This window comes from Hylobates moloch, unplaced genomic scaffold (genome assembly GCF_009828535.3).
Source record: "Hylobates moloch isolate HMO894 unplaced genomic scaffold, HMol_V3 SCAFFOLD_10, whole genome shotgun sequence".
NCBI lineage: Eukaryota > Metazoa > Chordata > Mammalia > Primates > Hylobatidae > Hylobates > Hylobates moloch.
In genome coordinates, this window is record NW_026652285.1 from 70,320,143 (window position 1) to 70,344,463 (window position 24,321).

General features: G+C 51.7%; 1 protein-coding gene across 1 annotated transcript in view; it reads right to left on the reverse strand.

The window, feature by feature from the left end:
* Positions 1–1,713: 1,713 nt before the first annotated feature.
* Positions 1,714–24,321, reverse strand: part of CORO2A (coronin 2A) — a 70,147-nt gene continuing 47,539 nt past the window's right edge. Inside the window, exons 3-12 of the mRNA XM_032164650.2 lie at positions 15,577–15,693; positions 12,791–12,940; positions 11,032–11,211; positions 10,178–10,294; positions 8,946–9,050; positions 7,782–7,878; positions 6,593–6,705; positions 6,156–6,246; positions 4,548–4,822; positions 1,714–2,915 (exon numbers count right to left, since the gene is read on the reverse strand). Coding sequence (XP_032020541.1) covers positions 2,784–2,915; positions 4,548–4,822; positions 6,156–6,246; positions 6,593–6,705; positions 7,782–7,878; positions 8,946–9,050; positions 10,178–10,294; positions 11,032–11,211; positions 12,791–12,940; positions 15,577–15,693 — 1,377 coding nt within the window. The 3' untranslated portion in view covers positions 1,714–2,783. The remainder of the gene's footprint in view (positions 2,916–4,547; positions 4,823–6,155; positions 6,247–6,592; positions 6,706–7,781; positions 7,879–8,945; positions 9,051–10,177; positions 10,295–11,031; positions 11,212–12,790; positions 12,941–15,576; positions 15,694–24,321) is intronic.

Genomic DNA, 24,321 nt, shown 5'->3' on the forward strand with positions numbered 1-24,321 from the left:
CTGCCCTGACAATGCCTGGGATTTGGCCTTCTGTTCTGGAGCACACTAAGGCAATCTTGGCTAGTGCATCATACGGGAGTGAGCCCCAGTGACTGAGTAAATGGAGAATAAGACAAGGAACATGAGCATCTGGCCTGTGCAGACAGACAAGCAGAATAAACCACAGCTGGGGAAGGGGCAAACAGGGGCACTGAACCCCCATTGTGCTGCAGCTGCGGTTCCCAGAGATGTTGAGGGAGGGCTTGGGACAACACTTCTGGACTTTTAAGGAGCCACCAGCCAGGACTTAAGAGATCTGGGTTGAGTCCCAGCTCCTGTCTGGAGCTTGCTGTCCTCTTCATCTTTATTGCAAATAGGTACACATGCAGTCTTCCATCCTCACTGTACTGCAGATCACCTGTGGAGCTTATATGAACATACAGGCCCTACTCTGGAGATTCAGCTTCAGTTGGTCTGGAATGTGGCCTGGGCATCTGTATTTCCTGCACGCTCGCAAAGGGATTCTAATGTACACAGCTTGGGTTGAAACCTACCAGGCTAGGTGGCCTCCTGCAGTCTCCACCTCAGCTCCAGAATCGAATCGCCCTGTGCAATGATCATCTGCCCCTCCTTGGTAAGGAGGGACCAATTTCACTTCTAATCATTCCCAGTCTCTTGATGGACTATTGTATTGACCATTGAACTTTAGAGTAGGGCTCGGAACACAGATTCACTAAGGAGGGACAAAGAAAAGCTTTCAGGCTAGAAGGGAACTTTGGGACCATCTGGTCCTACTTCTTTACCTCATATAGTCATTTCAGAAGACCTCCTGGTTAGGTGGTCAGAGGCTCTGCTGGCATGTCTCCAGTTATGGGGGCCCCCTATCTCCTGGGGGACTCTTCTGTTAACTAGGGCTGAAATCTGCCCACGTCATCCTGCAGGAGGCGGGCTGTGTACCTGAGGGCCTTGGTGGTGGCAGTCAGCAGTCATGGGCACAGCTCTGAAGTGTGCGTCCCTCCATAAGGGACAGCATCTACCCACATCAGTCTGATTCTGGTTGGAAAGGTTGGGTTTTGACCTCCTGCTTGTGTTGTAGAATTGGGTTGAATGCACCTGGCCCCTTGCCAGTGTCTGTTAGTTTCTGCAGCAAACCCAGATCACCCCACAGGTAGTTTTCCCTTAGGTGAAGGTTTCAGGTGGCAGATCCTGCAGAGAGCAGCTTGTTCCAGGGTACCCCTTGTTCAGATGAAGAAACTGAGACCAGAGAGGGCAGGACTTGCAAGAGGTCACTGAGTAAGCTGGGGCACAGCTGAGGCCAAAAGCAACACATTTCTACTCCAGGGCTGAGAACTGCATCAGACCCAAAACAGCAAAAAGACAGACCCAGAAAAAAAGCAGGATCTCAGCCCAGCCCTGCCATGAAACAAATATCACTTGCCTCTCTCTAGGCCTTAGTTTCCCCACCTGTAAAACGAGGAACTTGGGTGAAATCACTAGTTTTCAAATGTCTAAAAAAATTTTGTTTACTAGCAGAATTGTTTTTCATAGTAGCCCAACATATAAAATAGAAGGGAGCTATCTGATTGGAACACAGTGTGGGGAAGGGAGACACAGCCTTCTTGCTTAGTCTTCCCCTATTCTCTCTCTTTTGAGCAGTCTCGTCTGTCCCAGGTGCAGTCTCCAATCTCAATCATGAACTCCAGTTCAAGCAATTTCCTCTTTTCAGTCGGAGTGAAGTGGCGTGATCTTGGTTCACTGCAACCTCCGCCTCCCAGGCTCAAGTGATTCTCCTGCCTCAGCCTCCCAAGTAGCTGAGATTACAGGCACGCACCACCACGCCTGGTTAATTTTTGTATTTTTAGTAGAGACGGGGTTTCACCATGTTGGCCAGGCTGGTCTTGAACTCCTGACCTCAGAAGATCCACCCAGCTCGGCCTCCCAAAGTGCTGGGATTATAGGCGTGAGCTACCACGCCCGGCCGGATTTTTGTATTTTTAGTAGAGACGGGGTTTCACCATGTTGGCCAGGCTGGTTTCTTTCTTTCTTTCTTTTTTTTGAGACGGACTTTTGCTCTTATTGCCCAGGCTAGATAGAGTGCAGTGGCACAATCTCGGCTCACCACAACCCCTGCCTTCCAGTTTCAAGCAATTCTCCTGCCTCAGCCTCCCAAGTCACTGGAATTACAGGCACCTGCCACCACGCCCGGCTAATTTTTTTTGTATTTTTAGTGTAGACGGGGTTTCACCATGTTGATCAGGCTGGTCTCGAACTGCTGACGTCGTGATCCACCCGCCTCGGCCTCCCAATGTGCTGGAATTACAGGCGTGAGCCACCGCGGCTGACGAGGCTGGTTTCAAACTCCTGACCTCAAGCAATCCGCCCACCTCGGCCTCCCAAAGTGCTGGGATTACAGGCATGAGCCACTGCGTCTGGCCCAGTCTTCCCCTATTCTCTGGACCACAGTTTGAAAATCACAGACAGGTCAACCTAGGTCCTTCCAGCCCTAGTTTACTACTGTGTTCTTTCCTCTTGAGAAGTTACAGCTCATCACGGGCCCTTAATAACAGAATTCAACAGAAGGCATCATCTGAAAACAAAGTCAATTCAGAAACTGTTGCTGCAAGAAGGCAAATAGAAAAACGGCACCATGTCCCACTGGAATCTCTTTCAGCAATGGAGAGTTTTGTTTTCTGGTAAAAAATATAGAAATAGTGGTTGTTCTTGGGGGGACTTGTGGTTTGGTTCTAAACCTCCCCACAGAGCCGAGTGGTGTCCCTGAGGGTGAGGAGGGCAGAGGTCTCTGCTCAGAGCTGCTCTGAGCCCATCCGCAAGTTTTTGATCTCCAGTTCCAACTGTTTGGCCTGGACCTCTCGCTGGGTCAACAGCTCCCGGAGCCTTCGGATCTCCTCCTGTTGCCGGTAGAACATCTGCAGCAACTGGGGAAGGAAGATGGGAAGGCAGGATCACCAGGGTGTCAGGACACCAGCTGAAAGCTAAACCACTATCCCTCTTTGACTCAGAAAGGTGGAGGCGGTCACATTAACATGGCTGAGGCCTGATGGGGCTGTCACTGTATAGATCTTTTACAAACACCTTGTTTACTTCACCCAACAAATGAAATTCAAGAATACTGGAATATTTCAGATGTATTTTGCCTCCATAGATCCTCCATGAAATAGAGGAAAGGATGCCTGGTTCTGAAGTCTGGGGATTGGTGTTTTCGCCACCACTGAACTGTGTGACCTTGGGCAAGTTACTTACCCACTCTGAGCTTCCATTCCTGCCTCTGGGAAATGGGGTCAGAAAACTGCCCTCTGTTCAGAATGGGTGTTAGATATTGAGTGATGCCCTAAGGGCCTCGTTATCTTACTGGAACGTTGTGACACCCCTATAAGGGTGGCAGTGCTAGTGTCCCCACTGTACCACTGCGGAAATGGAAGCTTAGAGACATTTCAGTCTCTGGGTCTGAGACCCTAAATTAGTACTCAGCAGAGCCAGGATCAGAATTCATCTGTGAGATGCCAGCGACTGTGTTCTTAGCCACTACAGACTGACTTCCAGGGCTGTTGAGAGAATTGAATCACATGCTGTATCAAAGTGCCTACCCCAGCATCTGCCACACAGTAGGCACTAAACAAATGTGGACTTTGAAAGCACAGAAAGTCCTATAATGTCAGAACTAGAAAGATTTTGATACCCACCAGGTCAAACCCTCTTCATTTTACAGATGGTTTCTCACCATCTTTTTTTTTTTTTTTTGAGATGGAGTCTCACTCTGTTGCCCAGGCTGGAGTGCAGTGGTGTGATCCTGGCTCACTGCAGCCTCTGCCTCCTGGGTTCAAGCAATTCTCCTGCCTCAGCCTCCAGAGTAGCTGGGACTACAGGCACATGCCCCCATACCCAGCTAATTTTTGTATTTTTAGTAGAGACAGGGTTTCGCCATGTTGGCCAGGCTGGTCTCAAACTTCTGGCCTCAAGGGATCTACCCGCCTCGGCCTACTAAAGTGCTGGGATTACAGGTGTGAGCCACTGCACCTGGTCCCCACCATCTTTTTTTTTTTTTTTTTTTTTTTTAAGATGGAGTCTTGCTCTGTTCCCCAGGCTGGAGTGCAGTGGTGTGATCTTGGCTCACTGCAACCTCCACCTCCCGGTTTCAAGCCATTCTCCTGCCTCAACCTCTTAAGTAGCTGGGACTACAGGTGCACGCCACCACACCCAGCTAATTTTTGTATTTTTAGTAGAGATGGGGTTTCACTATGTTGGCCAGGCTGGTCTTGAACTCCTGACCTCGTGATCTGCCCGCCTTGGCCTCCCAAAGTGCTGGGATTACGGTGTAAGCCACTGTGCCCGGCCTCCCACCATCTTTATGTATGCCCATCATTTTCGCATAAGATGGAGGTCACTGCCTGTTTGTTGAATGAATTAACAAAATGAGTCAAGCGACTAGGCCAGACCACACAGCTGGTTATTCTTCTCATGCCTCATTTTCTCCCTTCTTCTCAGCCTGGATCTGTCCCCCTCCATCCCAGCTGCCCCATGTGAAAGGCCCATCCCGTCCTCCTTCACACCTCGTTCTCTGTCTTTGGTGGGGGGCATTCGAAAACGTCAAAGCCATTTGTCAGCCAGGATTTCTTCTCCTCCAGCCTGTGTTCTGCTGCCCACCTTGGCGTCTTCTCCTCCAACAGGGAGGAAGACCTCCAGCCATCTTCTGCAGCCAGCTTTTCTGTCTGGTTCAATAGCCGGGGTGAGGCTAGGGCCATGGAATTGAAGACAGGTCTCTCTGCAGGCAGTGGGTGGGGTCTCAGCAGCTCAGAGCCAGGCCTAAGGGACACCAGGATTGGGTCTGGAAGGGAAGCAGAGCTGTGTGAGGACTGGGTGCCCATGGGCAGATGGGCATATGGGGCACCAATGACACAGGCAGGCATGCAGAGACACTCAGAGCCATGCAGACCCATGCAACATGTGTGGGAAATACAGCTACCTGTGGACAGGCCCAAACCCACAGAGCAGGGCTAACAGATACAAATACCCACGTGTGCCACCCTCAAAGTGAAGCTTGGTTTGTAGGAACAGCACGGTGCGTGCACTGAAGCAGCCCCCAAACACTTCAAGCTCACGTGAGACCTTGCCCTTGCTTTGTAAGGACAGTCCCACCCACACTGCACCCCACCGTCTACCAAATTCATTAGTTCTCTCACCACCTCCAACAAGCAGGGGAGGCTGGCATCACGGCTACAGATGAGGAAACTGAGGCCCAGGGAGCAAAACCTACTTAAGGTTATCCAAAACTAGGACTTGGCACTGGTCCGCTGCCCCCCAAGGCAGAGGCTCTTCCAGTACACCAGGAGGCCCGCTCAGCCACTCGGGTGGGGGTGAAGGAAGTTTGCTGGGGTGGAAGGGAGAGGGAGCAGCTGGGGTGGCTGCTTCTGCTGGGCTGGCCCTCGTGTTGGCAGGAGCGGGAGAGTGGCTCAGGACAGGCAGAATGGGCAGAGGGACCTGGGTGGGGGTTGCTGCCTGGAGGGCTTCTTGGGTCAAGAAGAATTGCAAAAGGCCGGGCCCAGTGGCTTGAGCCTGTAATCCCAGCACTTCGGGAGGCCGAGGCAGGTGGATCACTTGAGGTCAAGAGTTTGAGACCAGCCTGGCCAACATGGCAAAACCCCCATCTCTACTAAAAATACAAAAAATTAGCTGGGCATGGTGGCACGTGCCTGTAGTCCCAGCTACTCAGGAGGCTGAGGAATGAGAATCACTTGAACCCGGGGGTGGGGTGGAGGTTGCAGTGAGTTGAGATTTTACCACTGCATTCCAGCCTGGGCAACAAAGAGAGACTCTGTCTCAAAAAAAAAAAAAAAAAATTGCAGAGGTAGGGGTGGGGAACAGGGACAGGGAGTCTGGCTGAGGTGGTCCAGGCACCCCGCATAGCCCCAGAGTGTAAAGAAGCTTTCCATGAGGCAAAGTCCCTTGAGTTGGAGTTTCCTGAGCTCTTGGGTCAAGCCCCCTGACTTTCCAGACCTGTATGTGACCATGCTACCCACTGGGGACTGAAGGTCAAGGGCATGGCTTCTGAAGTTATGAGAGAAGAAAAATCCAGGACCAACTCTTCTCAATTGCTTGGGGCCACTGGGCACGCCACGTTCCTGCCACATTTGCCTGGGCCTCTTCTCTGCCTTCCTCACCTCGATTCATCCCGCTGAGCCACTCCTGGGCCGTCAGGGAGGGCTGGGCCCCTGCTGTTGGAGGGTATATGTCCTCTTGGTAGGATTCTGACTGCAGGAGAAATCCAGACAGTGAGGAGAGTGGTAGTGTAGGCTGCTCAGATGGGAAGGGCCCTTAGAGCTGGGAGTCCAGGCTCTCCCCAACCCCTGCTGAATTGAGGAAACTGAGGCCCAGAGAACAAAGGGACTTGCCCGAGGTCATGCAGCAGCTCAAGAATAGAGGTGGACCGAGACCCAGGACTCCTGACGCCCACTGATGTCACACTGGCTGTGAGAAAGGCCGCTCTGTGGCTGCCCCATGAACGTGGGCTCCAGGCTCTGGTGCCCGACAGCCCTGGGTCTGTCTTCTCCAGGACAGGTTCCCCACCTCCCTCCCACGCGGTCCCCACTGCCCTTACTCGCCGGGGCACAATCATGGAGATGGGCTCGATGAGGCTTTTGGTTGTGATCAGCTTGTAGAAGCGGAAGATCTCGCAGGAGGATACGTCGAGTCCTCTCTTTGGCATAACACCTGCAGGCAGACAGGGAGGGCCAAGAGGTTCTGGCTAGGCTGGGGCCACAGTGTGAGGGCCAAAGCAAGGCTGCACACCTGGACCTGAACAGAGGCCAGTCTCCTCCCAGAAAACAGCTCAAGGACAAATACCTACACTGGGCTGGGCCCTATGTTGGGAAATGGAGTTGAATTAATCAGACTCTTCACCTTCAAAGATTTAAATTATTTTAGCTAAACTTTTTTTTCTTTTTGAGACAAGGTCTCACTCTGTTGCCCAGGCTGGAGTACAGTGGCACAATCATAGCTCACCACAGTCTCACACTCCTGGGTTCAAGTGATCCTCCTGCCTTAGCCTCCCAAGTAGCTGGGACCACAGGTATGCACCTCAATTTTTTTATTTATTTGTAGAGACAGGAGTCTCACTTTGTTGCCCAGGCTAGGCTCGAATTCCTAGGCTCAAGTGATCCTCCAGCCTTGGCCTCCCAAAGTGCTGGATTAGCTGAACTTTTATAGGCAGTTTGCTCTGCTTAAGGTTCCCCATCTCCATCCCCACAGCTCCTGTGACCCAAATGATCTTAATCAAACTACTCCAGATTCCTTTTGAGTAGGGTTAGCACAGTGCATCTTTCTCCAGTCCTTTACTTTTAATCTAGCCATGTCTTTATGTTTAAAGTGGGTTTCTTGTAGATTACAGAAATATAGCTGTGTTTTTAATCCTCAGACACACTTAGAAAGGAACTGAGGACTGCTTCCTAGAGGCTCTTTTAGGTCAGCCCTTTCCATCTCTGCTCTTGTGGTAACTGCTTAACCTTGACCTAGAACATATCCCTCTCTCCCCTGCTGGGTTCTGCTTCCTCTTTCAGTTCCTCCAATGTTGCCTCCTCTGAGAAGCCTTCCCTGACTTCCTCCTTTGTGCTGTTGCACACGTCAAGTACAGCCCCCACCAAGTCAGAGTGTTGCTATGCTGTCTCTCCTCCCATCTGACTTACCCCTGTCTCCCCAGACCTCTCACTGAAGCCCTGACCCTGATTCTCCCACCTCGGCCTCCCGAAGTGCTGGGATTACAGGCGTGAACTTCAGTGTCCCTCACTCACCGATCCCCTTCTGTGGGTTATAGGAGCGGTACTCAGTCAGGTAGCTCAGGTGAGGCTTGTCGGCACTCACCTCGTAGTAGCGGATGTTGCCATCTCCCTGAGGAGGAGGAGGAGGAGGAAGTGGAGGGTGAGATTCAGAGCTGGAGCCGATCAGCTCATCAGCAACCCAGCCATGCAGCAAAAACCTGGCTTTTTTTGATGATCGGCAAACCCATCTCACTCAAGGGAACACCAGGAAACTGGGGGCCCTGTCACAAAGGCAGGAGGGTGATGAGGGGATCTTCATTTTATTTTATATTTTATCTTATTTTTTTGAGACAGGGTCTCACTTTATTGCCAAGGCTGGAGAGCAGTAGTGCAATCACAGCTCATTGCAACTTCCTGGGCTCAAGCCATCTTCCCGCCTCAGCCTCCCAAGTAGATGGGACCACAGGTGTGTGCCACCACACTTGGCTAATTTTTTATTTTTTCATTTTCGTAGACATGGGGTCTCACTATGCTGCCCAGGCTGGCCTTGAACTCCTGGGCTCAAGTGATTCTTCCACCTTGGCCTACCAAAGTGCTGGAATTATAGGCATGAGCCACTGCGCTGGGCCTGGGCCCTTATTTTAATATTCAATCCTCCCCCACCATGACCCATAGCCCACCCTTGTTCCTCTAAGACAGAAGCTCTGGGAAGACAAGTCCAAATCCCGCTCCTATCTGAGAGCAGTAGCAAAAGTCAGAACTGGGGTGACCTCAGAGGTCATCCAGAAGGTCTTACCATGGGGGACATTTCTGGTTGTCATAATGACTTGGATGGAGGGGGAGAGATGCTGTTCTTGGCACTGGTGGGCAGGGGCCAGGGCTGCCAGATATGGGATAGTCCTACCCAGTGGAGACCTGTTCTGCCCCCAGTTCAGCAGGTGCCCCTGCTGAGAAACACCAATGGTCCCCCCATATCTGGGCCTGGAGTTGGGAAGAGACAAGGTCAAGGTGTCCAGCCAGAGCCCTGGCTCCAGGTGTTCCTAGGGAGCCAGGAGGGTGGGAGGGGTTCCTTCTCACAGGGGAAAAGTGGCCAGCAAGGCCTGCCCGTCCCTGCCCTGTGCTCCCAACGGCCCCAGGTTGCTGTCTGCCCCTGTCTCAGGGGTCCAGGTGGTCACCTCCCTCCCATGCCAAGCCGACCTTCCCCACCACGTAGAGCATGCTGGTGTCTGCGTCATAGAAGGGAAACAGCACGCCCGAGGAGCCGTCCAGGTCCTCCTCCATCAGAGGCACAGAGAGGTTATCCTGCAGGGGAAGGGAAGGCAGGGAAGGCCTGGGTCACTCCTAGGGGCCCTCAGTGGTGCTCCCGGAGATAAGAATTCCTGCCATGGTGCTCTGGGTGACAGTGTGTGTGTCAGAGAAACAGTGTGATTTTCTTCTATGTGTGGGCTGGGGGAAGATGTCCCTGGTTCTTGGGTTCCAATGTGTGGGCTACTCTCTAGTGGAGATGACATCTTAAAGGCATAAAACGCTGCCGCCACCTATTTTGTCAGCTTTCTGCCCTTAACAAATCACTTTTTTTTTTTTTTTTTTGAGACAAGGTCTAACTGTCCACCAGGCTGGAGTGTAGTGGTGCGATCATAGCTCACTGCAGACTCAAACTCTTGGGCTCAAGCAATCCTCTCGCCTCAGTCTCCCAAGTAGCTGGGATTATAGACATGCACCACTGTACCCAGCTGATTTTTTGCAGAGTTGGGAGCCTTGCTGTGTAGCTCAGGCTGGTCTCGAATTCATGGCCTCAAGCGATCCTCCCGCCATGGCCTTCCGAAGTGCTGGGATTACACACATGTACCACCATGCCTGGCCATAACAAATCACTTTTGACACACCCGATCTCATTCCAATCTTCCCCTACCTGTTTTTTAAAATTTATTTTAATAGATGAAGAAGGAGGCTCAGAGAGAAAGTGTGGTTTGTCCAGTCTTTGAAACTCTGTCAAATGCTCCCTCAAAACACTACTGCCAGCTTGGCCCTCACCCTATCCAGCTCCACCCTCAGCTGTCCCGATGAAAGCTCCTTCTCCCCATACCCGTTAGTACCTCATTTGCTCCAGGTGCACCCTCTGCCCAGATGGCCCTCTCCTTCTCCCTTCCTCCTAGGCCTGGTCCCAGACTCAGCTACCTCCCCTCCTCTAGCCAACGGCCTCCCCTGGGTCCTGATCCATCTCCCTCCTTGGGTGGCAAGATACACAGGGTCTGGGCTTGCCCGGGGCCGTCGGCATCTCCCTGCTATTCATCCCCGGATCCCCAGCACCTGGCAGTCTACGCTAAATGTGTGAGTCACAAATGGGTGTCTGAATGAATGCATGCAGTAATGAATGACACTGGCTCTCAGCTGAGTGGTGATGGTGAGCGGTGGGGTGCAGCCCTCACCTGGTCCCACAGGGCCACCTGCCGGTTGTTCCATCGGGATGTGCCCGTGGACATCAGCTTCTTCAGGTTCCCCAGAAACAGCACCTTGCTGGCCCGGTGCCCTTTGTAGCTGGCCTCCTGGAGGGACATGTGCAGTCGGTATTGGAGAGACGCTGGAGGATCAGGGGGCAGCTGGGGTTTCTGGCCTCCCTGCTTTGCTTATGCCGCCACTCCACCTGGGAGGCTTCCCTTTCTCACCCCAGCTTTGCCTGGAGATTCTTCCCAGGGGCACCACCTGGATCCCTCTCATCCACATGGAGTCTTTCCCCACTATCTTTGTTAAGAGTTATTTTTCTGAGCAGGAACAGAAGCAAACTTCTGCCCAGCTCCCTGTTCTTGCTGAAAGAGTATCGGGCATCCCTACAGGGGCAGGCACTGTCACCTGGCCTGTCTTATCTAATCCTCGGAGAAGAAGGACTAACAGCCCATTGTTGCAAATGAGAAAACAGAGGCTCAGAGCAGGAAGTGCTTGCCCAAGGCTGCACAGTGGCTAAACAGTGGTATCGTCAGCTCTCCTGATCCCCTGGCCAGAGCTGAGGCACGCCAACAAGCTTTGGAGTCAGACCAGGTTCAGATCCCAGCTCTCCATGGGGGTGAGTCATTTCATCTCTTATGGGCCTCAGTTTTCTCATCTGCAAAATGGAAAGGACATATCCCACCTTCCAGCAATCCCGAGAGGACAGACGGGGACGCTGCCTGTGAAGGCGCGGCCCAGACGCTGACAGCATCACTGTCCTGTTCTCTGAAGTCTCTCCCTATCCCCACTCTGCCCCTTGCTCCTCTGAGCCTGAGCCAGCCCCTGGCCCAGCACTGACCTGGAGGACAGTCCCTGCTCGGGGGTCAATAACCCGAATCTTTCGGTCTTTGCAGGTGGTGGCCAGCAGGCTGCCATTGGTGTTGAAGGACATGGAGAGGATCACATCTTGGTGACAGCTAATCGTACTCATGGGGCTTGTGATGAGAGACTCCTTTGTATCCAGGTTCCAGATCATCACCTGCATGGCAGAGAGCCAGCTCTGAGCACAGGGGCCACCCCGCCCCTGGGCCCCATAGTCACATGCTGGCCAGGATGCAGTGAAACACAGTATCCCCGGAAGTGTGGCGCAGCTGGCAGCCTGGCCAAGAAGCCTCGGTGGGAGGATGATGTGCAGGCTGAAGCTGCTTGTGGCAGGAGGGGGAATCCCAGGGCCAGGCTGTTTAGTGGTGAAAGGAAAACGCCACCTGCCTCTGAGCAACAAAACATCCATGCTGGGAGGACCCCAGGGAACCAGCTAATCCAGGCGGTTTCAGTTATTAGCAGCAGTTTGCACCTCCCACAGATCAACAGGGCTGTATGTTTAGCTGCACAGGCTGTGCATGCAGAGCTCCAGGGCAATCCATTCCTATAGACTAGGATGTGACTAGTGCCCCCTGAAGTTGGGTATAGAACAACCAGCACAAACACACGCAGCAGCTCTGCAGACACCCCATACAAACAGATGAGAAAGCGCTGCGGATCGGAAGAGTGAGGGCCCAGGTCCCCTCAGTGCTCCCCACAACCATTTTAGTTATTTATTTTTGAGACAGGATTGCCCAGGCTGCAGTACAGTGGCATGATCATGGCTCACTGTAGCATCAACCTCCTGGGCTCAAGTGATCCTCCCACCTCAGCCTCCTGAGTAGCTGGGACTACTTGACACATGCTACCACACCTGGCTAATTTTTTCTTTTTTTTGTAGAGACAGGGTCTCACTGTGTTGGCTGGTCTCAAATCCTTGGGCTCAAGTGATCCTCCCACCTCAGCCTCTCAAACTGTTGGGATTACAGGTGTGAGCCACCATGTCGGCCCCCACCTCCCTTTTATCCATCACAGAGGGTCCCGAGGTGTCTCTGTAAACCCCTATAGTGTCAAAAGGAAAGAAATGAAAGGCCATAGCTATGGTGCCACCAATTCCATTTGTGTACAGATTGGGAAACTGAGGCCTAGAGAAGTCAAGGCACTTTCCCAGGCTATAGTGCAGGTCAGAGACTGAGTCGGAATAGAATTGAGGTCTCCTGTACTGTGGGTCCCAATCTACAGGGCCTACCGCCTGCATGCTTGGTTGTCAGTGGAGCAGGGTGGGGGGAACGATTTCCTGGGCAGTGCCATCCCATCCTCTCTGGGCAGGCTGTAATGAGTTGAACAGGATCCCCCCAAAACTCATGTCCACCTGGAACCTCAGAATGTGACCTTATTTGGAAATGGGGTCTTCGCTGCTGAAATTAGTTAAGATGAGATCATAATGGAGGTGGGCCCTAAATTCAATGATAGTTGCTCTCCTCTTCCTATAAGGAAGACAGGTACACAGACAGAAGGCCGTGTGAAGACAGAAACAGCCTGGAGTGACGCAGCTATAGCCAAGGATGCCTGGAGCCACCAGAAGCTGGGAGAGGCATGGAAGGATTCTTCCCTAGGGCATCTGGAGGGAGCTAGCTCTACCAACACCTTGATTTTCAATTTCTGGTCTCCAGAATTGTGACAGAATACATTTCCGTTGTATTCCAGTTTGTGGGAACTTGTTGGGGCTGCCCCAGATAAAGAATACCCAGACTCACCTTGTAGTCATAGCCAGCACTGAAGAGGATGTTGGCGGCCGTGGGGTGCCACTCCACCAGGCCCACTCTGCGCGCGTGGCCCACGAGTTCCTTCCTGCAGGCCGTGAGGTTCCTGGTCAGCAGCTGCTTGGGGATGCTCCAGATCTTAATCTGGCAGGGGAGACATGGCCCAAGGCAGCATTAGCCAGGGCACCTTGGCACCGTCACCAGCCTAAGCCACAGATCTGGCAGTGACCAGCGGAAGGACCAAGAGAGCTCTCTCCATAGCCACCTCCCACTCAGTGGCTATGGGCACTGAGGGGCAGTGGAGGCGCAGCTGAGGGTCCTCAGACGGACAGCGGCTTCCCCAAGCTCCTCCAGCCCAGGCAGGGGCCAGCGCTGAGCAGGGATGAGTCTAGGCCTCCAAATCTGCCCTTGAGAGATCTTTGTCATCCTGCTGGCCTGAGGTGGTAGGCAGGTGGCTGGGTTTCAGGCCTGTCTCCTAAGCTAGGATATCCCCCAAAGTACAGTGTTCTACAACCTTCTTGTCCCAAAGGCCCAGGGTAGAGCCTCAAATGCCAGGATGAAGGGTTTAGGCTGCATCATCAGGGCACTAGGGAGCCGGCGAGGTCTCTGCAGCAGGGCAGGGACAAACTTCTTGCTTTGGAGGTGCACCCTGGATGGCCTGCAAGAGGAAACTCTGAAGGTCAGGAGGCTGGGCTGGATGGGGTCATAGGCCTGTATTTCATGGTGAGGGCCTGAGAAGAGGTGCTGGGACTTCCTTCCAGAGTAGTGTTGTCTGAAGATGGAGGGGGCTGCCATGGTAGAGAGTAAGCTCCCTGTCACGGAGGTATACAAATGGAGTACAAGGTGAGCCTGGGATGCTGCTGACTTGATCTTCCTTATTGGTCCTGCAAGGTTCTCTGGCCCCTAGTTGATTGTATGCACTGTTTCCCTTAGAGGTATACAGGTTTTTCGGGTAGACGACTTTGCTTTCAATTCAGCAAATATTTATTTCCTGGTCACCTTGGATTTAAAACCAGGAAGCCAACCCCAAGAGAGTAGTGACAGGCTCCAGATACTTCGGTCTGATGAGGGCTCTCACTGCATAGAACCCCAGGAGGAAGACACACTCTGAACAGGTGTGTTTGGAAGATGCAGGTACCACCCGCAACACTGAAGCAGAGAAGACTCCCCACTGCTAGAGGAGCAACCGTGCCCTCCAGGCCCTGAAGGCAGGGAGGAACGGGAATGAATTCACTCCATAAATTCACTGTGGGCATAGCTTCGGGGAGATAAGCCCCTTCCTTCTTCAGTCTCCCAACAGTCATGTCCTGCCCTGGGGCATCGGGGAAGGGGCAGTGGCAGGCAATGAGGCTAGCAAGAGATTTAATAAAGATCTTGACGGGAGCCTTCAAAGCAGTCCTAAAAAGGCAGGTATTACAAAAGTGGGGACAGTTTCAGATATTTGATATCCTGCCAGAGGCCCTATACTCCCTGGAGACAGGGCCAATTCTCACAGGACCTGACTGTTCCTTTGGTGAAATCACCTAGGCAAACACTGTCCTTTACATTCCTCAGCATCTGCTATATGGAAACTGACACAAATCCTCTTTGAATTTTCTGCCTTCCTTTCCAGATGAACTGGTCTGCTTCTTTTGATTTAACTGTAGGTTTTGCAATACATTCTATTGCCCATTTTGCCTTGGCTGCCAGGTAGCTCTTAGCTAAACTAGGAGCTTAGCTGCTGCAACCCTCCTTAGCCGTCATTTCTAGTATTTCCTCACTTTCCCCATCTGTGGCTGCTTCTCTTTAAAGATGTGTCACAGCACATTGGAAAGAGAATGGGCTGTGGAATCAGACAGGCCTCAGTCTGAAGTCTGGCTCTGCCTCCCACAGGCTGTGTAACATTAGGCAAATTGCTGTACCTCTCTGATCCTCAGCTTCTCCATCAGAAAAATATCCTACCTTGTGGGGTTGCTGGGGAGACTGTGAAATGTAAGTGTGATGACAGTTAGGAATACAGTGGGCTTACAATAAATGGTGACAATAACTTTTATCTTTATTTGAATCATCTGCTCATACCTGTGTTTTTTAATTTTTTAGTAGAGACAGGGTCTCACTATGTTGCCTAGGTTGGTCTCCAACTCCTGGCCTCAAGTGATTCTCCCACCTCAGCCTCCCAAAGTGCTGGGATTACAGGTGTGAGCCACTGAACCTGGCATATCTGTGGCTCTTGTCTTAAGCCATATCCACCATATTTTAGAAGTGGGTACAAAATGAATTATAAATAAGTAACACTGAACATTGTTGGGGCAGGGATGATAACCCTGGTACAGAACACAGGCTCAAAAAAGTGGGTGAGACTGAAGCTGCTGGAATGGTTTTAGTGTCCACATTCATCCAAGGCCCTCACAGCCTTTTATAGCTCGCTTCCTCACTGTGGGATTAAGTGGAACATCTTTTCGGATCACCATAAAAATGCCCCTCATAGCCTTTTGTAGCCCCCCAAAGGATGGGATTTCCCATCGGAATATACACTTTCACTGGGCTTTATTAGCTGGGTGGAACTACTATGCCCATTTTATAGGCGGGGAACTAACGCCCATAGGGAGGAGGGGTGGTGCCACTAGTCCTATAGCACCAAGAATGTCTCCTCCTCTACCTAACTTAACACCTCCCCACACAGTGACCTCACCTCCGCGATGGAGTCAGGGGCACCAGAGCCAAGAACAGGTACCGTTCCACCCCAACCACCCCAATCCCACTCTTCAGGAAGGGGAAGCCCCTCAGGGGCTGACACTCACTGTGGCATCTTCAGAACAGGAGGCGATCTCAAAATCATCAAAAGGGTTCCACTTGACATCCAAAACGTTGCCTCTGTGCCCACAGACCTTTGGGTAGCGGGGGTCCAACTTCCCTGTCTGCAAGACAGTGCCCAGGAGGGTTAGGGAGGAGGTGGATTCCACATTAGCGTCTGGACAGTCGCGTAGTCAGTCAGCAACCAGTCAACAGGAAAACATATAAGGGACAGAGCTGGGTGTGAATCTAGGCCTTACTTCTTTTTCCCTGTGTGATCCTGGGGGAGTTACTTCACTTCTCTGAGCTCTGGTGTCCTCCTCAGTAAAAGGGAGCAATCACAGGTATTTCACAGGTTGGTGTGAGGATCATGGGAGAGGCGGTATGGCACAGTGCCTAGCACATGGCAGATGTTCAATAAAAGGGCATTTCCCCTCACGCACTGCTGGCAGGCATGTAAAATGGTGCAGCTCTTTTGGAAAATAGTCTGGCAGTTCCTCAAAAGGTTAAACGGTTCCCACATGACCCAGCAATTCCACTCCTAGGTCTATCCCCACGGAGAATGAAAAGATAAGTCTACAAGAAACTGGTTCACCCAATCCCAGCACTTTGGGAGGCCAAGGTGAGCGGATCACCTGAGGTCAGGAGTTCGAGACCAGCCTGACCAACATGGTGAAACTCTGTCTCCACTAAAAATACAAAAATTAGCCAGGTGTGGTAGCGTGCACCTGTAATCCCAGCTACTCGGGAGGCTGAGGTAGAAGAATCACTTGAATCTGGGAGGCGGAGGTTGCAGTGAGCTGTGATTGCACCATTGCACTCCAGCCTGGGTGACAAGAGTGAAACTATGTCTCAAAAAAAAAAAAGAAAAGAAACTGGTTCACCAATGTTCACAACAATATTCTTCATAATATCAAAAAGTGGAAACAACCCAAACGCCCATCAAGTGAAGAACGGACATACAAAATGCAGTATGTTCATGCATCGGAATACTACTGTCCCCAAAAAGAGGAATGAAGTACTGGTCCCTGCTACAGCATGGATGAACCTCGAAAACATTAGAAGAGGCCAAGCACAAAAGGCCACACATTGTGTGATTCCACTTAGATGATATTCCAGATGTGATTTCATTGCTTGAGCACATTAACGCATCCCCCTGGTACCTGGTATCTGGAACCCTAAGTAATGCATATGAAAAATGCAGAACGATACATTCATGGAGACAGAAGGCAGATTCTGGTTGCCTCAGGCTTGGGAGAAGGGGCAATAGGGGGTGACTGCTAATGGGTGAGGGGTGTCTTTTTGGAGTGATAAAATGATTTTGAAATTAGGTAGTGGTGACAGTTTATTCACAGTATATTCACAACCTTGCGAATATACTAAGATCCACTGAACTATACACCTTAAAATGGTGAATTTTCCAACATGGCAATATGACAAAACCCCCTCTCTACAAAAAATAAAAAATTAGGCCTGGCGTGGTGGCTCACGGCTGTAATCCCAGCACTTTGGGAGGCCAAGATGGGTGGATCACCTGATGTCAGGAGTTTGAGACCAGCCTGGTCAATATGGTGAAACCCCATCTCTACTAAAAATACAAAATTAGCTGGGCGTAGTGGCACATCCTGTAATCCAAGCTACTTGGGAGGCTGAGGCAGGAGAATCACTTGAACCTGAGAGTGAGCTCAGGCTGCGGTGAGCTGAGATCGTGCCACTGCATTCCAGCCTGGGCAATAGAGTGAGACTACGTCTCAAAAATAAATAAATAAATAAACAAATAAAAAATAAATAAATAAATAAATAGCCAGGCATGGTGTCGCACACCTGTAGTCCCAGCTACTTGGGAGGCTGAGGCGGGAGGATTGCTTGAGCCTGGGAGGTCGAGGCTGCAGTGAGCTATGATTGTGCCACTGCACTCCAGCCTGGGCAACAGAATGGGACCCTGTCTCAAACAAAAAACAGAACACCGTGAATTTTCTGGTATGTGAATTCTATCTCAATTACATAGAAAGGGCATTTCCCTCGTTTTCCCCTTTCCTAATGAGAATTTCTGTATAGGTGCTGGGAGGGACATACAGGTCCCCCAGTCCATGCCACGCAGCCCTGAAGCTATTTCCAACTCCACCAACAGACTTGGATTTCTTGGGGTCATAGAGAAACCACACCAGTTCAGTCACAGAACCTTGGATTGGCAGTGACCAATCTGCTCATTTTGCACATCACATTGCATGGCCCTGGCAGAACAGGGACCAGGACCCAGGCCCTCGGCCTCCCACATCCACCACCTAGTCCCAGGTTCTTAAGCCACCCACCAGAATGCTCCCCCAGCCATTTTTATATCTAAGTGAAAGAGACAGCTGAGAAGAAAACTGGCCAACACCCATCCATCCCACAAATATTCCCAAGGTGCCCAGGGCACAGGTACTGTTGGAGGGGCTGATTGCAAGGTGAACACTCAACATAGTCCTTGACTTTGCAGAATCAATAGTCTTGGGATTTTTTCTAGAGGGACTTTCAAGAACAGGGTGGACTCAGGGAACACCCAACCTTCTCTTCTTCCATCACCTCCCCATCTGTGTAGAGACCACTGTACTTTTTTTTTTTTTTAAGAGACAGGGTCTCACTCTGTTGCCCAGGCTGGAGTGCAGTGGTGCAATCATGATTCACTGTAGCCTCGAACTCGGGGTAAGACAATCTTCCCACCTCACCCTCCCAGGTTCCAAGCTAGAACTACAGGCATGTGCCACCAAGCTCAGCTAATTTTTAAAATTATTTGTAGAGATGGGGTCTTGCTATGTTGCCCAGGCTGGTCTCGAACTCCTGGGCTCAAACAATCTTCCCACCTTGCCCTCCTAAGGTGAGGGATTACAGGCATGGGCCACCATGCCTGGCCTATGCATGCATTTTAGTAGCTCTGCAAACAGAGGAGGTGGTCCTGTGCCTCCCTCTGGAAATACTCTGGCTAATCCAGCTCTCTCCCCTCAGGAAAAAGTGATCAGACACCTCCCCCTAGACTGGATCCCCTACTGGAGGGGACAACGCTCTAAAGGACATTATTTAACAAATCTGAACAAGAACGGAAGATTAAAGTATTATCACAACATTAAACTTATAGAAGTTGATAATGTACTGCAGTAATGTAAGAGAATATTTGTATTTTTAGGAAACAGTATTTAGGGATGAAGGGCTAAGATGGATGTAACTTACTCTCAAACAGTTCTGAAAACAAAAAATTATACACACACCTACACATTCAGAGGCAGAAAGAGAACCAAAAAAAAGGAAAGAATGTGGACTTGTGTCCTTTGTTAGTGATGTGCATGGAGGTAGGTGAAAGTTTTCTTTCTTTCAAGTGGTCTCTGCCTCTTCCACAGCAGGACAGGGGAGAGAGGTGCATGCTTCCCGCCCTGTCCTGGCGGGTCTTAGAAGGACACTGCACCCACAGGCCCTGGCCCAGGTCTCCATGGGACCAACGCTTAAGCAACTGACCTTTTTTTTTTGACATGGAGTCTGGTCTTGTTGCTCAGGCTGGGGTGCAGTGGTGCGATCTCGGCTCACTGCAACCTCCACCTCCCAGGTTCAAGTAATTCTCCCTGCCTCAGCCTCCCGAGTAGCTGGGATTACAGGTGCGTGCCACCACACCCAGCTAATTTTTGTATTTTTTAGTAGAGACAGGGTTTCGCCATGTTGGCCAGGCTGGTCTTGAACTCCCGACCTCAGGTGATCTGCCCACCTTGGCCTCCCAAAGTGCTGGGATTATAGGCTTGAGCCACTGTGCCCAGCTCCCAATGACCTCTTGCTTAGCCTCCAGGACATCCTGTACACTGTCCTCAAGGTGAGTTTTCGAAAATTAAAACCCGAGCATGTTGTGTACCTGCTCACATTTTGCAAGCCCCTTTTTCCTCATCTGTAAAATGTGAATGAATAATCATTTCTTCCTTGCAGGATTGTTGAGAGTTAAATGAGATACTATGCAGGAAGAGCCCAACAGTCAGGTGTTACTGTAAGTGCTCAGTAACAGAAGCTATTATTATATGTATATGTATGTATATTTGTATGTCAAAACTGAGAAAAAAACCTAACATGAATGAGCCAAAATGTTAATCATGGTTATATCTAGATGGTGGAATAAATGGCTGGCTTTAATATCTTTGTCTTATTTTTTAGCTATGTAAGTTTTGCAATTGAAAAAGGTGTTTAAAACCCGGGCGGGGTGGCTCACGCTTGTAATCCCAGCACTTTGGGAGGCCGAGGCGGGCGCATCACGAGGTCAGGAGATCGAGACCACGGTGAAACCCCGTCTCTACTAAAAATACAAAAAAAAAAAAAAATTAGCCGGGCGTGGTGGCGGGCGCCTGTAGTCCCAGCTACTCGGAGAGGCTGAGGCAGGAGAATGGTGTGAACCCGGGAGGCGGAGCTTGCAGTGAGCCGAGATCGCGCCACTGCACTCCAGCCTGGGCGACAGAGCGAGACTCCGTCTCAAAAAAAAAAAAAAAAAGAAAAAGGTGTTTAAAAACAAAAGTACAGATTTTCTGAAAAAATGGGTCCATCCAGGATTAGCCAAAAACTTCTGTTATAAAACTGTAGCTCTTGAAGGGCTCTAGAGACCAGGAATGGAGCCGACAGCTGCACTGTCTTATCCTGCACCTGCGGCAGGCATCGCGAATGGATCCCAGCACCCTCTCTCGGACCTCAGACTTGGGGAAACCCAGCTTGGAGTAGGGACTTGCCCAGGGTCACTGCAAAGGTGAGGGGAAGAGCTGGGCTTGAGCCCAGGCCTCTGGTCCCCCAAGTGTGAGCCTGGTGCTGTACTTCCTGTGCTCTGAGGGAGCACCAGTCCTCTGTGAGTCCGTGCCCTGGCCTCCTTCCTGCACACAGCCTTTCCTTTCTCTTGGATCATTTCCTGGGTCGAAGGCCATGAGCAGTACTGTGTCTTTGGCTGTGGGGCACTGATTGCTCTCAGGGCCTTTATCTCTAGACTCTGGCCCAGGGCCATGCCCCAATTTCTGCAGTGCAGTTTCTCAAGAAAAGTCAGAAGAGCCGATAGTCAGGCTGCCCTCGGGCTGACGGGAGGCAAAGTGCCCAGGGGCCCCATTCAGACACACACCTCCCGCCTCCCACAGACTCAGGGAAGGCGCCTTAGGGTTGGGCGTGGCTCAGAGGGCCTAGCCCTAGACAGCTTCTCTTCCTTCTCAGCCTTCTCTTCCTTCTCAGCTGATGAGGGAAGGCCGCCCGCTCACACCCCAGCCCACCCCACCCCTCCCCTTCGCCCCACCTCCCCTGCCCTGCCCTGGGCTGGTAGATTGCTCTGCTTCTAAAAGGGTTTTACGCTGAGGACCACAGGCAGGAGCAGACATTAGCCAGCCTGGTGGGCTATTGACTGAGCTGCTAAAAGCCTGTCAGGGACATTTATCATCAGGAGGCCATTTCCACCTTCTGCCCATTAGGCCAGCACTCAGCCAGAAACAGGTTTCTGATGGATGGGGTGTACAAGCTCTAAATCAGGGGAGACACACCTGCTCCCCTCGCAGACCCCACAGAACCCTGGCTTGGGCTGCTCTGCCTGGAGAGGCACCACCTCCAAGTCTCCAAGGGGCTGCCCTGGGGCAGAGGGGGAAGACAGGACAGAAGGACCCAGGAGGAGTCAGGCGGGTGGGGGACCAGATTGGGGACGCTCTAGGGCTGACCTCCATTGCCAGAAAGGGAGAGGTTGTGAGGCCACTGTCACGACCCTCAGCACTCAAAGGAGCAGCTGTTCCTACAATAGCATCATAGTCACGACCTCAAATGAGCATCCCAACAGCTCAGGGTGGAGACTGGGAGGCAGGGGTGGTGGGACGGGCAGAGGGAGGACACACAGCGGAGCAGAGGTGAAGCGGACAGGCAGACTCTGGCTTCCAGGGGTGGAATCCCCGCCACATCCCTTACCACGGTGCAACCTTGGGCAAGTGACCTCAGTTCTCTATGCCTCAGTTTCCTTGTCTACGAAATGATAACGGTAGTAGCACCTCATTCACAGTAAAACACTGAAGACAGCGCCCGGTACTTGCTAAGTGCTCAGTACGTTAGCCAGGAGAAGCTCATCACAGCTCATCACCATTACCCAGTTTCATTGTTGCTCGGTATGTTTCAGGGGCCAGGGGATATACTCAATGGGCGGGGTACAAACTGTTCTGCAGGGGGACTCCCATCCTTTCCTACATAGCAGTGGCTCCAGGCATGCCCTCCATGAATGAATTAGTGGCTTGATTGTTTTCCTACTGGTGAACGCAGGCAGCTGGATCAGACATGTCCCCATGTCTATAAGAAATAGGTTTTTAAATGCTTTTTGGCTGGGCACAGTGGCTCATGTCTGTAATTCCAGCACTTTGGGAGTCCAAGGCAGATTACCTGAGGCCAGGAGTTCAAGAGCAGCCTGGGCAACAGGCCCCATCTCTACAAAAATTACAAAAATTAGTCCGGTGTAGGGATGCACACCTGTGGTCCCAGCTACTGGGGAGGCTGAGGCAGGAGTATCACTTGAGCCTGAGAGGTCCAGCCTACAGTGAGCCATGATCGTGCCACTGCACTCCAGCCTGGGCAACAGAGTAAGATCCTGTCTTGAAGAAAAAAAAAAAGCTTTTCTTTAGAAACCATAAACTAGGGAGTCATATATGTGCCAGGCCCAGTGCCAGCTGCGCTGCTCATAATATTTGATTTACCTCCCAACCACTCCAGGACGTAGTACAGGAATTCCCCATTTACAAGTGCAGAGGCTGGGGCTCAGAGAGGTTGACAATCATGTACTAAGGACAGCAGAGCCAGGACTGGGAATGTTTCCTCTTACGGCCTGGTCTGCTCTTGCTGTCCTCACACCATGGTTATCATCATCATTATACAGGCCTTTCACTGAGGACCTACTATGTGCCAGACTGCATGCAGCATGCAGGTGATGGCAGAGATGCGGTACTCACAATCCTGGGCTATAGAAGCCACTTGCCTTATGGAGGAGGCAGGATGGAATATACTTTGGGCTCAGAGGAGAGGCACACAAGAGACCTGGGGGATGAACCAGAGAAGGCTCCCTGGAGGAGGACGACTTTAAATTGGGCCTTAAAGAGAGGGAGACTTTGACCAGGCCAGGTGGAGGGGAGGAATCTCAAGTCAGAAAGGCAGGGCCACAGGTAGGTTTTAAGTGGCAGGAGGCTGAAGCAGCCAGCGGGGACAGTAGGCTGGAGTACAGGGCAAGAGAGGAGACTGAGCAAGAGGGGTGAGGCTGAGGGCATGGAGTCTACTCACCCTGCCCAGGGTGCAGGGCTGGACCCAACAGAGAGATGGACAAATGGATAGGTGAACCATGTCCTGACTGGAGAGGGTGAGATGTGGGACCGGGGACCGCCCGGAGGAGGCTGGGATTGAGCAGAGGGAGAGAAGAGAGGAGCATTTCTTGACCCTAGGAATGGCAGCACTTCTAAAATGCACAGCACATTCCCATGATTTAGGGCAGAGCATCCTTCATCACCCCTCTCCTTATGAGCACCCAGATGAGCCTGTGGAGGGTTTACTGTAGAATAAATAGTAAACAGGGAGCTCACTTCCTCCCGAGTTAGTTCATCCTACTTTCACATCTTGTGAATTCGGAGGAAATGTTTCCTACTTCGAGCCCAGTGTGGCCTCCAGGTGGCCCCTGCTTCCCCTCACTTCCCACTTCTGGTCCTGGCGTTGTCCTTTGGGGACCTACAGACACATCTGGGCCCTCTGTCGCAGGCCACCTCCTTGGATATTTGAAGACAGAGGACCCATTCCTTGAGTATGTTCTTATCCATGCTGAACAAACCCCTAGAACTGGAAGAGACTTCCAAAACGCCAGACTAGCCCATACCCTGCCTTTCTAGAAGGGGAATTTGTGTGGCGAGAACAGATATGTGCTATGGAAGGCTCTGAGGTTCCAAACAGTTGGCTAGGACAGAGCACAGAGGGCTTTGATGAGAGGTAGAACCTTATCTGCAGGCAGCAGGGAGTCCTGGGAGGCATCTGAGCAGCGGAGTGATGTGGACACACATCGGCTCGAGAAGGGTCAGGTTGGCCTTTGTTTTTTGTTTGTTTGTTTTTTGAGACAGAGTCTTGCTCTGTCACCCAGGCTGGAGTGCAATGGTGTGATCTTGGTTTACTGCAACCTCTGTCTCCCAGGTTCAAATGATTCTCCTGCCTCAGTCTCCCAAGTAGCTGGGACTACAAGCAAGTGCCACCATGCCCAGCTGATTTTTTATTTTTGGTAGAGACAGGGTTTCGCTATGTTGGCCAGGTTAGTCTTGAATGTCTGACCTCAAGTGATCTCCTGCCTTGGCCTCCCAAAGTGCCAGGATTACAGGTGTGAGCCAACCATGCTGGCTAAGGCTGGCCTTTAAGAGCATGGCAGTGAAGTGCCCCTCTCCACTCTCCCAGGGACCTGAAGGCCACGGTGTCCATTAGGCCCTCAGGCCCACGTCCCTTCTGGCGTGTCTACTCCCAGCAGGGTTCCAGGGCTGACCCCCCGGGGCTCTGCCTGCCCTTGCTTTCATTCCTCCCCACCCGCCACACCTCACAGCAAAGTCCACCTTCTTCACCCCCTCCCTGGAGTGACTCTGTGGCAGGCTGGGCCCCAGGCTTGGGAGCACAGTCCTGGCCTCTCCCCAGCCTTCCCTTGCTGCCTTTGTTCCCTGAGTACAGTCCCTGGTTGCCAAGGCTGCAGGTTGTGAAACTCACCTCCAGCCTCCCTCTAACCTGCTCACCCT